Source organism: Rhineura floridana, chromosome 3, assembly GCF_030035675.1.
Source record: "Rhineura floridana isolate rRhiFlo1 chromosome 3, rRhiFlo1.hap2, whole genome shotgun sequence".
Classification (NCBI taxonomy): Eukaryota; Metazoa; Chordata; class Lepidosauria; order Squamata; family Rhineuridae; genus Rhineura; species Rhineura floridana.
Window position 1 is genome coordinate 22,849,572 of NC_084482.1, and position 12,531 is coordinate 22,862,102.

The 12,531-nt window shown below is 44.5% G+C and overlaps 1 protein-coding gene across 2 annotated transcripts in view; it reads left to right on the plus strand.

The window, feature by feature from the left end:
- The first annotated feature begins 997 nt into the window (after positions 1-997).
- Positions 998-12,531, plus strand: part of CTDSP2 (CTD small phosphatase 2) — a 66,527-nt gene continuing 54,993 nt past the window's right edge. Inside the window, exon 1 of one of the 2 annotated variants that reach the window (XM_061614981.1) lies at positions 998-1,562. In XM_061614981.1, coding sequence (XP_061470965.1) covers positions 1,499-1,562 — 64 coding nt within the window. In that variant the 5' untranslated portion in view covers positions 998-1,498. The remainder of the gene's footprint in view (positions 1,563-12,531) is intronic. The other variant, XM_061614982.1, reaches the window with a different exon arrangement.

The window sequence follows — 12,531 nt, forward strand, 5'->3', positions numbered from 1 at the left end:
TGTATTTTCCATTTGGTCTGGGGAAAGAATTTCAGAGAAGCCTGAAGCAGAGACAGATGGCTACAAATTTACATACATAGGTGATGATGTCATGTTGGCAATGCAGAAAGAAGCACCAGGGAAATATTTAGAATTGGAATTGAAAGACTGTAAGAACTAGACTCCATTGAAAATAACGAGATCTGTAACTAGAGCTGGATCTAGGTTCTTACCTGAGGGCATCCATTGGAAGTCGCAGGCCTTGCTTGGAAATAAATGTACTTCCTCTGGGCCCCTCCAAACAAAATCCTTTCCTAGGAAAGTTCTGCTTGTTATGCCAGGTCTAAATTGATCTTAGTAAGGGATTTTCATTTGGACTGAGGAGGGAGCTTAATGGTACAGAAAGACTTCCCATTTATTTAATAGTCTCCTATTTACTTACCGGACGGAGCCACTTTTCCCTATTCATTTTATAGAAGATTAGTTTTTCAACTTTTATTATTGTTATTTAAACTTTGGGTAGGGTCACGATCATTCAGCTTTCAGAACTACTTGGAGGGCAGTCATCAAAGGCGACGTTTGCTTGTTTGCTTATTTCTTTTTAAAAACCCATCACTTACTGACGACAGGAAAGAATTTGGTTACCTTTCATTGGTTTTACGACCGATTAATATATGCATTGATTTCCTATCTCCCTAGAGCTCCGTAGGCTTCTTGCTCTAATGTTTATTTTGTTTTATTTGGGGTTGGGGGCGGCCCGAGGTTATGAACGGCAGGCTCCTCTCTGTCTTGGCCAGCGATGCCGCCTAGCCGGGAGAAGGCAGCCGCCCTTGCGAGTAAGCCAGCCCCTAGAAAAGGCGTGGCTGCTCCTGCCCTTCTCTTCCCTTCGGCAGCTGGAATGTTGGTTAGGTAAACACCGCATAGTAGAGTTTTTAACCACGCCCATCCCCCTCGCGCCGGGCCAATCAGAACGCCGGAGCGGTTTCAAGGCTCCTCTCTGTGTGAAGAGCCCCTGGACTGGCAACAAAATAACAAAAGCATCGAACGTTGCAACTGTGACGGGGCTCCCCCCACCTCTGCCTCTCTCTCTGTGTTGCCCGCTGCACTCTCGAGCGCCCATTTTACCCGATTCCGGGGAACTGTCAGGCGGGAGCAGGGTGCAGAAGGGATCCGAGGCCGGTGGTTTATCTGGAGGAAGGAGGAGGCGGGGGGACTGGAAACCGCCTGTGTCCCATTTCCTCTCGTGTGTGAGTGAGTGAGTGTGGTGTCTTCCCCCCCCTCCCTCGCTCCAGCTCTGGATTCTCCATGTTGGACCCGATCTGAGGAGCATCTACGTTGCTGCCTTTGCATGCAGCTTACTCTAGGCCGGGCTTTGCAACTGAAGGAGGGAGTGGACGACGTCTTTCTCCATTGCACTCTCTTTCCCCCACCCCGTTCCTCCTCCTCCCTGGACATTTCCCTCCCCCCTTCCTCCTCCTCCTCCCAACCAAAGGATCTCCAGGGTCTGTGGGATTGTTAGATGGAAAGCCGGTCCATCATCACCCAAGTGCAGAGGGACGAAGCCTTGGTGCTTTCAAAACAAGGTAAGGGGACAGTAGAAGTTGGAAACTTTGTTGATTTTTTTCTTTTCTTTCTGAAGTAAGACAAAAACAGCCGGCGAGTATGTGTGTGCGCGCGCGCGCTTGTGTATTTGCTCGCGCGCGTGCTTCCCCGTCTTACTCTCGATCTGTGCAGACAAGAAGAGAAGGGGATCCCTTGAACCCCGGCACTGAGGATGAGGAAAAAGAGAAGGGGAAGTGTGCATGCGCTTAAAACACTCCCCACCACCACCTCGCCCCAATTCCTGGGGTAGCTTCGCTTCTTGTTCAACGCTATCCGGGTTCTTCGCTCACTGTCATCTTCCCATTTTTTTATATATCTATATATATCTATATATATATATATCTATATATATAGGCAGTAACGTCGTTTTTTCGAAATTAGATATCTTTAGATTAGATATTAGATAAATTAGATATCTTTTTCTCCCCCAGCCCGCCCTTCCTCTCTAAGTCTTAAAAAAAATTGGATGGGTGTGTATTTTTCTTCTGGCGCTGAGTCGCCCCCTGCCCGTCTCACCCAACTCCCTTTCCCCCGGCCTGCTCTCGAGATGCTGGGATTTGGGGAATTTTTCATAAGCATCTCAGTTATGTGGTAAGAAAGGAGGCCGTCCAGCGTTGGTTTTTCAGGCGACCTCCTCCAGCTCCCCTCCCCCTCCCGTCACTGCCAGTCGTTTTTGCGCGCCTGCGTGAAGACACCAACGCACGCACCGATTCCCTCATTTTGCTCCTGAAGCGATCAGGACGTGCAGCGTGTCTTATTTCTCTCTCTCCTCCTGAAGTCCGAAATGTTAAATGTCACGTCTATACAGAATTCTTGACGACCTGTCGGACATTATTATCGTAACTACTTTTTGGATTTGTTAGTCGCTTGTTACCCGCCCTTTTAGTCTGAAATGAAAGCAAATACTTAACCAACCAACCCTCCTCTCCTCCCCCCCCCACTTTAAAAAAAAATCCTGGCGATGTCGATGATGGACGCAGTTCTGCTGACGGATATTCCGCGCACTTTTTCCCAACCAGGCTTCGAGTTGCCGTGTTTAGCATAAGGGCGTTTGAGGTTGGCAGTTGTGGGTTTTTCTGTGTCAAGGAAATTGGGCTGCTGTTTGCAGTTTTTCCCCAGAGTAGTTTAACTCCACCTTTTGATCAAGTTCGCCTTGGTATTTTCCTCAGTGGTGAAGAAAATCTTCTTGTTTTAATGATGGCTTGTTTGGTGTATGTGTGTGTTTTAAAACCACTTTCCTCCTTGGAGGTACTTCCCAAGACTTGACTGGAATCGCTGGGCATTTTTCCTTTGCCACCAACCTCCCTCTTCTCTCCCCCCCCTTTATTTGTCCCTGTGTTTATTCAGCTGATGTTTGCTCTCCAGTCTTTCCTTCTTCGCTATTGGCCAGGAACTTCCCCTCCCCTTTATGTTCTTGACAGAGAGGGTCTCTAGAATCCAGATGCAAAGGCTAAGTAAGCATCACAGGGTGCAGTGGGAGGGAGTGCTGTAGGCAACATCTTTGTTGGGTAACCCTGATTGCCCTGTTGATGGTGGGCAGCCCAGATCTTACACATAGTTACTTGGAAGCAAATCCCATTGAGTTAAATGGGACTTATTCCCAAGGCAGTGTGTATATAGGATTAACAGTCTTACTGCTGGACTGAGTCAGTTCCCCTGCCTCTTCATAGTCTTAGGCTGCAGGTTTGTTTGTAGCTAAATAGGAAAGAGTTGTCCTGAATGCTCTCAGAAAGTGGGTATGTCTGCTTTCAAAATAATAATAATGGTGTCTCCAATGAACAGCTGCTGTGAGACCAGATTCTCCCCCCCCCTTTGAGTCTTGATAATGCAGGGATACAGACATGCACACACATGATTTTCTGCAAGAGACTGTGGAATGCCATTGCCATGATATTTGGTCATTTACTGCTTTTTTTAAAAAAAATTGTGCTGGTCATTGGTGTGTGTGTGAAAACCCTGTAAAGTGCCAGGCACATAGATGCATAGATGCCACTATATTTTCAATACTAATAAAGAAAAGTGCTCTCTTATTATGCCCCTGGTAGCAACAGAGATTTGGTAGATCAAAATTTCAGCAACCTGGAATGTTGCAGAGGTTGCTGCATGCCTGTTTTGTAATGTATTGTAGAGTTAATGAGGGGCATCCATGAAGTTTGGTGGAGTGTGCTGATAAGGAATGAAGGGATCGGGCATGTTTGGTAAGCTTTATGTCCTCCTCTCAACCACTTCAGAGTTTAGCATTCAGCTTGTGAATTATTCTACTCACCACCTGTTTGGAGAAGCGAAAGTGGCTGGTTTTGAGGATTGAAGCTGCTATAATCCTGTGGCTGTATATTTGGGAGCAAATCCCACTAAACTCAGTACGTCTTGAGTAAACATCTCTAGGGTGTGTAAGAGAGGTGACAGCAGCCGTTGTTTTGAAAAGCTTTCCCCCCCCTCCCTTGCAGCGTGTCTTTGCTGTTTGTATTATCCAGCTTTAATTGATGCTCAGCGTGGTTTGCCTGAAAAGCAACATATAAATATCCCAAATAAAAATATGTATGTATGTGTGATATAGTGCATAATGTTGAACTGTCAAGTAAAGAAAAATGTTGAGAAAAATCTAAGTTTTTGGTTCTCTCTTTCTCTGTCTACCTTTCCCTTTTGCGCTTACTTGTTGGTGCCTGGAAAGGGTTCACTTGCGCTTCCACCATATAGTATGGCCCCCTTTCCTAAGCTTTCTGACTTGTCCCTTTTCAGGAAAATGGAGGCTGTGGTGGCAGCCGCCCAGCGGAAGACTAACTTGGATACGGACTCCTCTTGCGGACAAACAAGAGGCAAAACAAGCAAGGGCCCAGCCGGGTCTGTGCATTAGGCGCACAAGTGAGCCAGCTGGTGAAAAGATTCCTAGTGACTCCCACTTTCGCACTGTGCCAAAGGTTACTGTTGTAAAATTAATAACCCAAACTAGAGGCATTTAGTGGCCCTGGTTTCTGTTCTTTTTATAGTCAAGGCATTTAAATGGAGGCTATGGATTATGAGGTGCCCAGGGTTCTGTGTGTGTGTGTAGTCTTTGTGGGTGGCACAACAGAGAGAATGTAACTTTTACTGGCTTGATCAGCAAACAGACAAGGATTTCGAGTGGTTCACTGTAATCTCCTGCCTCTGGAATGTGCCCCTGTTTGGTTTTGGCTCATCACCAACACTGTTCAGAAAAACCAGGAGCTGCTCTTCTCAGTGCTGCCTTGGATTTAATGGCTACAGAAAGGCCCAACAGAAAGCTGAGTTTGGTATTCCTAGAGCAGGGGAATAATTCAGAAAAAATCACTTTCTAAGAGGTGGCAGTATCTAGTAGCTATCCTGAATGACCTGGGGGTGGGGGATGATAAAGGAAGGGTAATGTTGACAGTTCTCAGCTATTTTAAAAAGGATGTCCAGGGAGATAAGAGGGGGAAGGAATTCATAGATCATTGTTCTGCAGTCCCTGCAGCTCAATTGAGGAACTCCCTTCCCTTGGAGGTCTAGCAAAGGTCAGCCCAGAATGCTTTCTTGGCTCGACTTAGTTTAAAATGGCTGGGTTAGAGATCAAACAGGTTTAACTTCTATATTACATTCAGAAATTGGGTAAGCTGGTTCCCTCCTGAAATTCCTTTTTAGAAACGGATTATGTTGTAAACTGCCTTGAATTTTAGGAAGAGGCAGGGTGGAAGGAGGGGCAGAATTAAAATACATACATGATTTTGAGTGTGAGAAGCACATGGGTGCAAAAAGCAGATACAGCATAGGCAGTATGAAAGACCTTCCCCCTGTATCCTTAAGAGTTCAGCAATGGCAGTCAGGTTTATTAATACGCAGGCCAGTGGTCCATGGAGTTTCAAAAAGGGGAGGGCAGAACATACAACATGTATGTAATAAAATACCTAGACCAGGGATGGGGAGCCTGCACCCCCACACACACACACACATGTTGCTGGACTGCATTTCCCATCATCCCTGATCATTGGCCATACTGGCTGTGGCTGGTGGGAGTTGGGGAAGGTTGCCTGAGAGTGGGGGGTGATATTGAACTGAGCGTCCTCAGCAAGATCTATTCTAGCTCTTCTGTTTGTCAAGGCAAACCTGACTCTTCCTTTCCTCTGCTGAGCCTACACTATGGAGCAGTACCCTGATCTCTCATTCTCTCCCCTTATCAAACCCAGACACTGGAGATGAAGCTCTCCAAATCACAAATTTCTAATGATCGCTGTTATTGGAGCAAAGCAAGCTTTATAGCTTGTGTTTCTGGCTTCGTATGGCGGAATGAATTCCCATTGGCTAAAGTGGATCTTTCTTTGCCTCCCCATATCCTTGATAAAATATAGGTAACACAATCTTGTAGTATTTATTTTTTAATGAGCAGGGTCTGCTGTTGGGGCCTTTGCAGTTTGTTACTGGCTCTTTGGACAGGCCTTTAGGATTTCCGGGGAGGGCTAACTTTTTTGGGATACTTATTATCTATTGATTGCCCTAACTGATCTCATGCTGCTGTGATTAATGACTTCATTGTATTTTATCTGCATTGTATTGTATTTTACTGAATTTTAGTTTGTACGTCGCCTAGAGTGGCTTCGGCCAGATAGGCGACACAAAAATCAAATTTTATTATTATTATTATTATTACTGAGCATAGGATCTGAGTGTGAGATTCCCCACCACCTCCAGTATTTTGTCCTTTCTGTTGTACTGTTTAGGGAAAAAAATAAGTTTAATCTGGTGGTTCTCAAGCTCTAGGGTACAAGGCATGGGGGTGGGGAGGAGCAGAGTATGAAGTTGCAGCAAGGCAGATGATCCTGCAGCAGATGGTGCCAAAGAGGTTTTCCTCCCAAGAGCAGAGGATTAGCTTTGCAGCCACCCACACTGTGATGCTTTCCTGAACCTGGTGCCCTCTGTATCGTGTTGAACTCCCTAATTCCATCAGCATCAGCCAGCATGACCAATGGTCAGGGATGGTAAGAGTTGTAGTTCAACAAACAAGCAGATGGCATCAGGTTGGGGAAGTGTGTTATGTTAACCATGGGAGTTGTGGAGGGGCAGGGAACATAAAGGTCAGGGGGAGCTCTGCTCACAGCATCTCTTACCTCTCCCCCTAGTTAGCTGGTTTTAAGTGAGAGTTTCAAGATGCCTTGTTTTAGTACTTTTGCAATACTGGGGTTGGATTAGTGTCCCATTCTAAAGATCCATAACAAATACTGCAGAACAGTTTAAACATGTAGATAGGATTCTGTGTGCTCACCTGTTAAAGAGATGGATGCTGTTGGGCTGCAAGGGGTGTGTCTGTCTGGCCCAAAAAGGTAGAGTAAGCTTGATTTCGGTGGGGTGGGGGAGGCATTCAACAAGTTTAAAAAACACTGGTTTAATTCATATAGCAATGTTTGGATGAAATTCTATTTAAGACATGCCATATAGCTTGTAAAAAAAAGCACAGATGTTTGGATTTATACGAGTATAAACAAGGATTTTAACCTTGAACATAGATGCACTTCTTGCAACTTCTCTCAAAATCCAAGGGAGTGTGCTCTTGCATAACTGAATGCAAGAGTCCAGCTGCGTTTATTTTTGAGGAAGAAACAAAATCCTCCTCCATAGTTTCCTACATTGTGTGATAGATTGAGGCTGCTGATCTGAATATAGTTACAGATCTCATGAAGTTTAAGCATAAAGGCAGGTTAAGGGATAAGGTTGAATATCTATATTATACAGCCACAAGAGTGGCTGTATACTATAGTCAGCATGGATTTTTTGCATTCCGCAATGTTAAATTGAAAATACCCCCCATGCCATTCTGATGCTTCCCATAAGCTCATTTCAAAACAAAACCTTGCCAGACTTATAGTCCTGAACTCTGAAACTCTTGCTTAACAACCCTTTAAATTTTCATGGTGATACACAAAACAGTCAGAGAGAATCGGGAGTTCAAAGTGTAAAAAGAGAGAAAAGAACCAGACCCCTTTTGGACTTTTTTTCTGTCAGAGTTCTCATAATCTGTTGAAATTAATTACAGTACAAATCAGCCATGTTCACAGAGTACCTGTAATCCTCTTACTGACCTTGCCCCATACTCTGACCATCTTCTACACTTTAAAAGTTAAAAAAAATGCCTGGCTGATTTTTTAATTAATTTAAGAAATTTTGCCTTGAACTCAATGATAATGTCGGGCATGCTCAGTAAGGATCAACTGTCAGTGTTCTAAAAGCCAGACTCACAGCTGCCTGGCTTGCCTAATCAGGGGGCCACGGCCACACCAGACTTTGATTTCACTTGAGACAGTCATGGCTTCCCTCAGAGAATCCTGGGAAGTGTAGTTTGTGAAGGGTGCTGAGAGGAGACTTCTATTCCCCGACAGAGCTCCAGTGGCCAGACTGGTTTAACAGTCAGCTGCTCTGACTGAATTGTGAGGGGAACAGGGCATCTCCCAGCAACTCTTAGCACCCTTCACTAACTACACTTCCTGGGATTTTTTGGGAGAAGCTATGACTGTCCAAAGTGAAATAAAGGCCTGGTGTGGATGTGGCCAGGGACAGCTTTGGTTTAAATTCGGTTGGGAGGCTACATGTCCCTGCTGTTGAATAACAAGGTGTGGGAAACCCTGAAAAAGAATGATAGTGTTCACAATGTTTTCCTTTTGGAAAGGAAAGGGGCTTCCCCTCTGCCCTGTGCCCACCCACCCAATCTCCTCCCCTCTCCCTTCCCCTCTCTGTCCTCTTCCTTCCCCCCTCCCCTCCCCCAGGTCAGTTTTACCTATCCTAAGCATGATTGCACAGGAGTAAATCCCACTGAAGTGAAAAAGCATGCAAATGATCAAACCTGCCCTCCTCCCTCCCTCCTATCCCCTCCTTCCCCCTCCTCCTCCTTCCCCTCCCCTGCGCCCTCGCCCTCCTCCCCCATGGTCAGTTTTACCTATCCTAGGACTATGACCTGAGAAACCAGGGTTCAAATCCCCACACAGCCCTGAATCTCACTGGGTGACCTTGGGCCAGTCACTGCCTCTCAGCCTCAGAGGAAGGCAATGGTAAAACCACCTCTGAATACCACTTACCATGAAAACCCTATTCATAGAATCACCATAAATCGGAATCTACTTGAAGGCAGTCCATTTCATTTTCAAGCATGATTGCACAGGAGTAAATTCCATTGAACTGAATAAGCATGCAAATGGTCAAACCTGCCCTTCTCCTCCCTCCCATGACTTCTCTTTTGCCCCTTCCCTCCCCCTTCCTTCACCGCTCCCCTTTCAATCCCCTCCTTCCCCTTCTTCCTTCCCTCTCCTCTCCCCCTCCTCCCCTATGGTCAGTTTTACCTATCCTAGCCATGATTGCACAGGAGTAGATCCCATTGAACTCAATAAGCATGCAAATGATCAGACCTGCGTTTTCCCCTCTCCCTTCCTCCTCTCCTCTTCCTCTCCTCCCCTCTTCCTTCTTCCTCCTCCCCTGCCCACTCCAGGCTTCTCTCCCCATGGTCAGTTTTATCTCTCTCAAGCATGATTGCAGGGGAGTAAATCCCACTGAACTCAATAAACATGCTAATGATCAAACCTGCTGTCTGCTCCCATCCCCCTTCTCCCCTCTGCCCTTCCTCCCCTCCCTCTTCTTCCTCCCCCCATCCCCATCTCCTGTGGTCAGTTTTACCTATCCTAAGCATGATTTCAGGGGAGTTAATCCCACTGAACTCATTAAGCATGCAAATACTCAATCCATTCTCAGCAAACTTGCACAGGATCCCATTTCTTATCTCCCAGATTAAAAAGCAGAGAAATTCACTAGTAGGCAAAAAACCTTGCGGTTTAAGAATGTACCTATAGCCAACAGACATTTCTAGCAAACTTTAAAAAGCAGAGAAATTGGGCAGCTATAGTGAATGCACCAGGGGAGCAGGAGACCTGACCTCCTCTGTGAGATATTGTACTGCCCTACAAATTTGTCAAAATGCAAACACAATTTGGGTTTTTCATTCACAATCGAATCCACTTGCTGTGTAGCTTGGAAGAATTTGGTAACATGTGCCTCTGAGCATATGGTGAGTGGTGGCAACACCTGCAATCAGCCCAAATAACAGAAAGAAGACCGTGCTGTGCTGATCTTGTTTTAGCAGGGAGGAAGCAACTATATTAAAACAATTGATATCGTTCAGATAATCACTTTAAGTTTGATTTACTTTGCAATATTAGTGAAGTTTCCTATAGTAAATCATTCTAATAAACTAATCATTCAAATAAACTAATAATAATAATAATATGTGAAGTACAGCAACACTTTGCAACGCTAAAAAAAAAGCTCCAAAAACAATTGTGGAATAATGGCACTGACTGTTCTGCAGAATAGTTTCCAGTGGACATGAGGAGTGTCTCAGTTTGCACAAGATAAAACAGTGGGAGGTGAAATATATTCTAGCAAAATTCTAGGTGTGCTCTATGTTTTTAATTGACCATGCCCACCTTTCCTTATGTGGAGTAGTTTAAGCACCGCAGGCTGAAAACATGCATCTTGGGCAGGCCAAGTTTCTTTTTTCCAAGAGCTAGAGTCATTGCTTAAGTAGCAACACATTGTAATCTGCTTGGGTGGGAATGTCAAGAAAGACCTTCCCTAAAATCTGCCTACGGTCCTTAGAGAGAGGGAGCCCAGGGATTGGGCTCATGGGAGTTGTAGTTCAAAAAAGTAACATTTCCAAGCTCTGGATTCACGTGGTGGTGATGAAATGCCTTGTGCTACCATTTTACTACAGTAAATTTGTTATTACTAGTTAACATACATTTGCCATTTATGAAGGAGTCGAAGTCGGAGTCGGACAGTAGAAAAATAGAGGAGTCAGAGTTGAAGGTCTGGCGTACCGACTCCACAGCCCTGGGTGCCAGGTTCTTGTAAATTTATTTTATTTATTTCATTTCTAGACCGCCCATAGCTAATAAATCATCCCAGTGCCTTTGTACTCTTTGGCTAAAGCACTTGGAGGCAGGAATAGGGTTCATTTCTTACTGAGCAACTCGGTAAACACTTTCTGCACGCTTTTTTCTTGCATTCCCATGAGTAAAGAGGCTAGAACAGGTGTGGGGAAGCCTAGGCCCCCGTATATGGCCCTCAGAACTTTCCCCAGGTTGCACCCTGAGTGGTTTTGCCTGGCTGGAATGTGGAAGGGAATTTATTTATTTTGAAATATATACCTACTTTTCACCATCTAGGTCTTACATCAGCTTACAACGATAAAAATAACCAATATATAAAAATTTAAAGCATAAACCAAACCTCAAAAATTTAAAACCGTAGACATTTAAAATCTCAACAAAGCAAAACAAGAACATTAGGAAATATAAAACATCAGAGAAGCATTCATGGTGCAAACTCATCTCATGAATGCAAGTAAAACTGTTTGAAGCAAGGTGTCTGTTTTAACCAGGGGTGGTGCCTGTCTAACTTCTCGTGGGAGGGAGTTCCACAGCGCTGGACGCACAACACTGAAGGCATGACTCCTCATTGACATGAGTCATGCTTCTGGCCCATAGGAACCACTAATTGTGCTCTCCCAAACGGTCTCTGTGAATGGCTTGGAAATGTGGCCCTTGCCTGAAAAAACTTCCCCATCCTTGGGCTTGAGGATTTATTTCAAACGAATGCACCACAAATGCCCCTGAAGAGGTCAACCTGTCACATGTGACACCCCATCCCCACCACAGTGGTTGCAGCTCTAATTTAGAATTACACTTGTGTTGTGTGTTACACAGTAGTGAGCGTGCCCTGCACCTAGGATGTCTTCTCTAGCATTAAACTCCGAATACCAAGAAGGCCACACCATATCTCGTATTCATTTAAGCTTTATGTAGAATTGTCACATACTGTATGTCTTGCAGTTTATGGCCATTTGGGATACCTGTGGGTGTATATCTATATGCTGTGGAACACTCTTCCGGCAAAGATTCAGCAGGCACCCTTGGTTTTGATTTTCAGGCGTCTCTTCAAAACTTTTTAGATAGACAGGCTGATGTGACTGTCTAAGTTTTGATCAGCCAGTATGATAATTTTGTCTTTTTTAAAAATGGTGTTTTATATTTTATTGTATATATTGCTGTACACTGCTTTGTTCTATTGTGTGAATTGGTAGTATACTTTTTATAAATATAACATACACACCTGCTAAATGAGGGTAGTGCTTCATGCACTGAATGAGGAGGACTCTAGTCCATCATGAAAGCTTATGCCATACTCTGTTAGCCTTTAAGGTGCCACTAGATTTATTTATTTATTTATTTCTCTAACAGACTGACGCAGCGAACCCTTGGGAAGTTATTACTGTAGGTCAGTGCTCTGTAGAAGCTTGGATGTCACTATTTGCATTTTAAAGGTTTCCACTAATTCATCTGCAGAGTCAAGTTTCGCTATAATAGATTTTTCTAGAAAAGAATGAAAATTCTGATCTTCCAGTAGGGCTTCTGCCTTATGCTGCTATAGTGTGTGTGTGTGTATGTGTGTGTGTGTTCCTTAATGTGCAAGCAGATCTGTATTCTCGTAATTTAATGCAACATTAGTGGACAAATGGGAACCATGGTCTGAAGCTTGCAAAATAGGTGCACAATAGTTTGATTCCCTAAAAATATCTTGCTGTGCCTAAGCATTTGAAAAATGTGTGCATCTTTGATGGGTGGGCTTCTACACATTTGCTGCTGGCTTGTTTGCTCCCCCCCCCCAGCTCTGCTTATGGTGACGTAAGTAGTCATTTCTGTGCCTATAGCAAATTCCCAGTGTGCACAGAAATCCAATAGTACATTCAGAATGGTGGTGAGCTTTTAAAGCTAGTCTTGCTAAAATTCTACATTCTCACTGCTCAGAAGCTGTTGCACCAAGGCATAAAAAAGCCCTCCTGCTGTCTAGTCTTGCATGTCCATGATACTAAAAGTATTCACTAGCCTAATGTGCTGTGTTGTGTTAGGGTGCAGGTGCAAG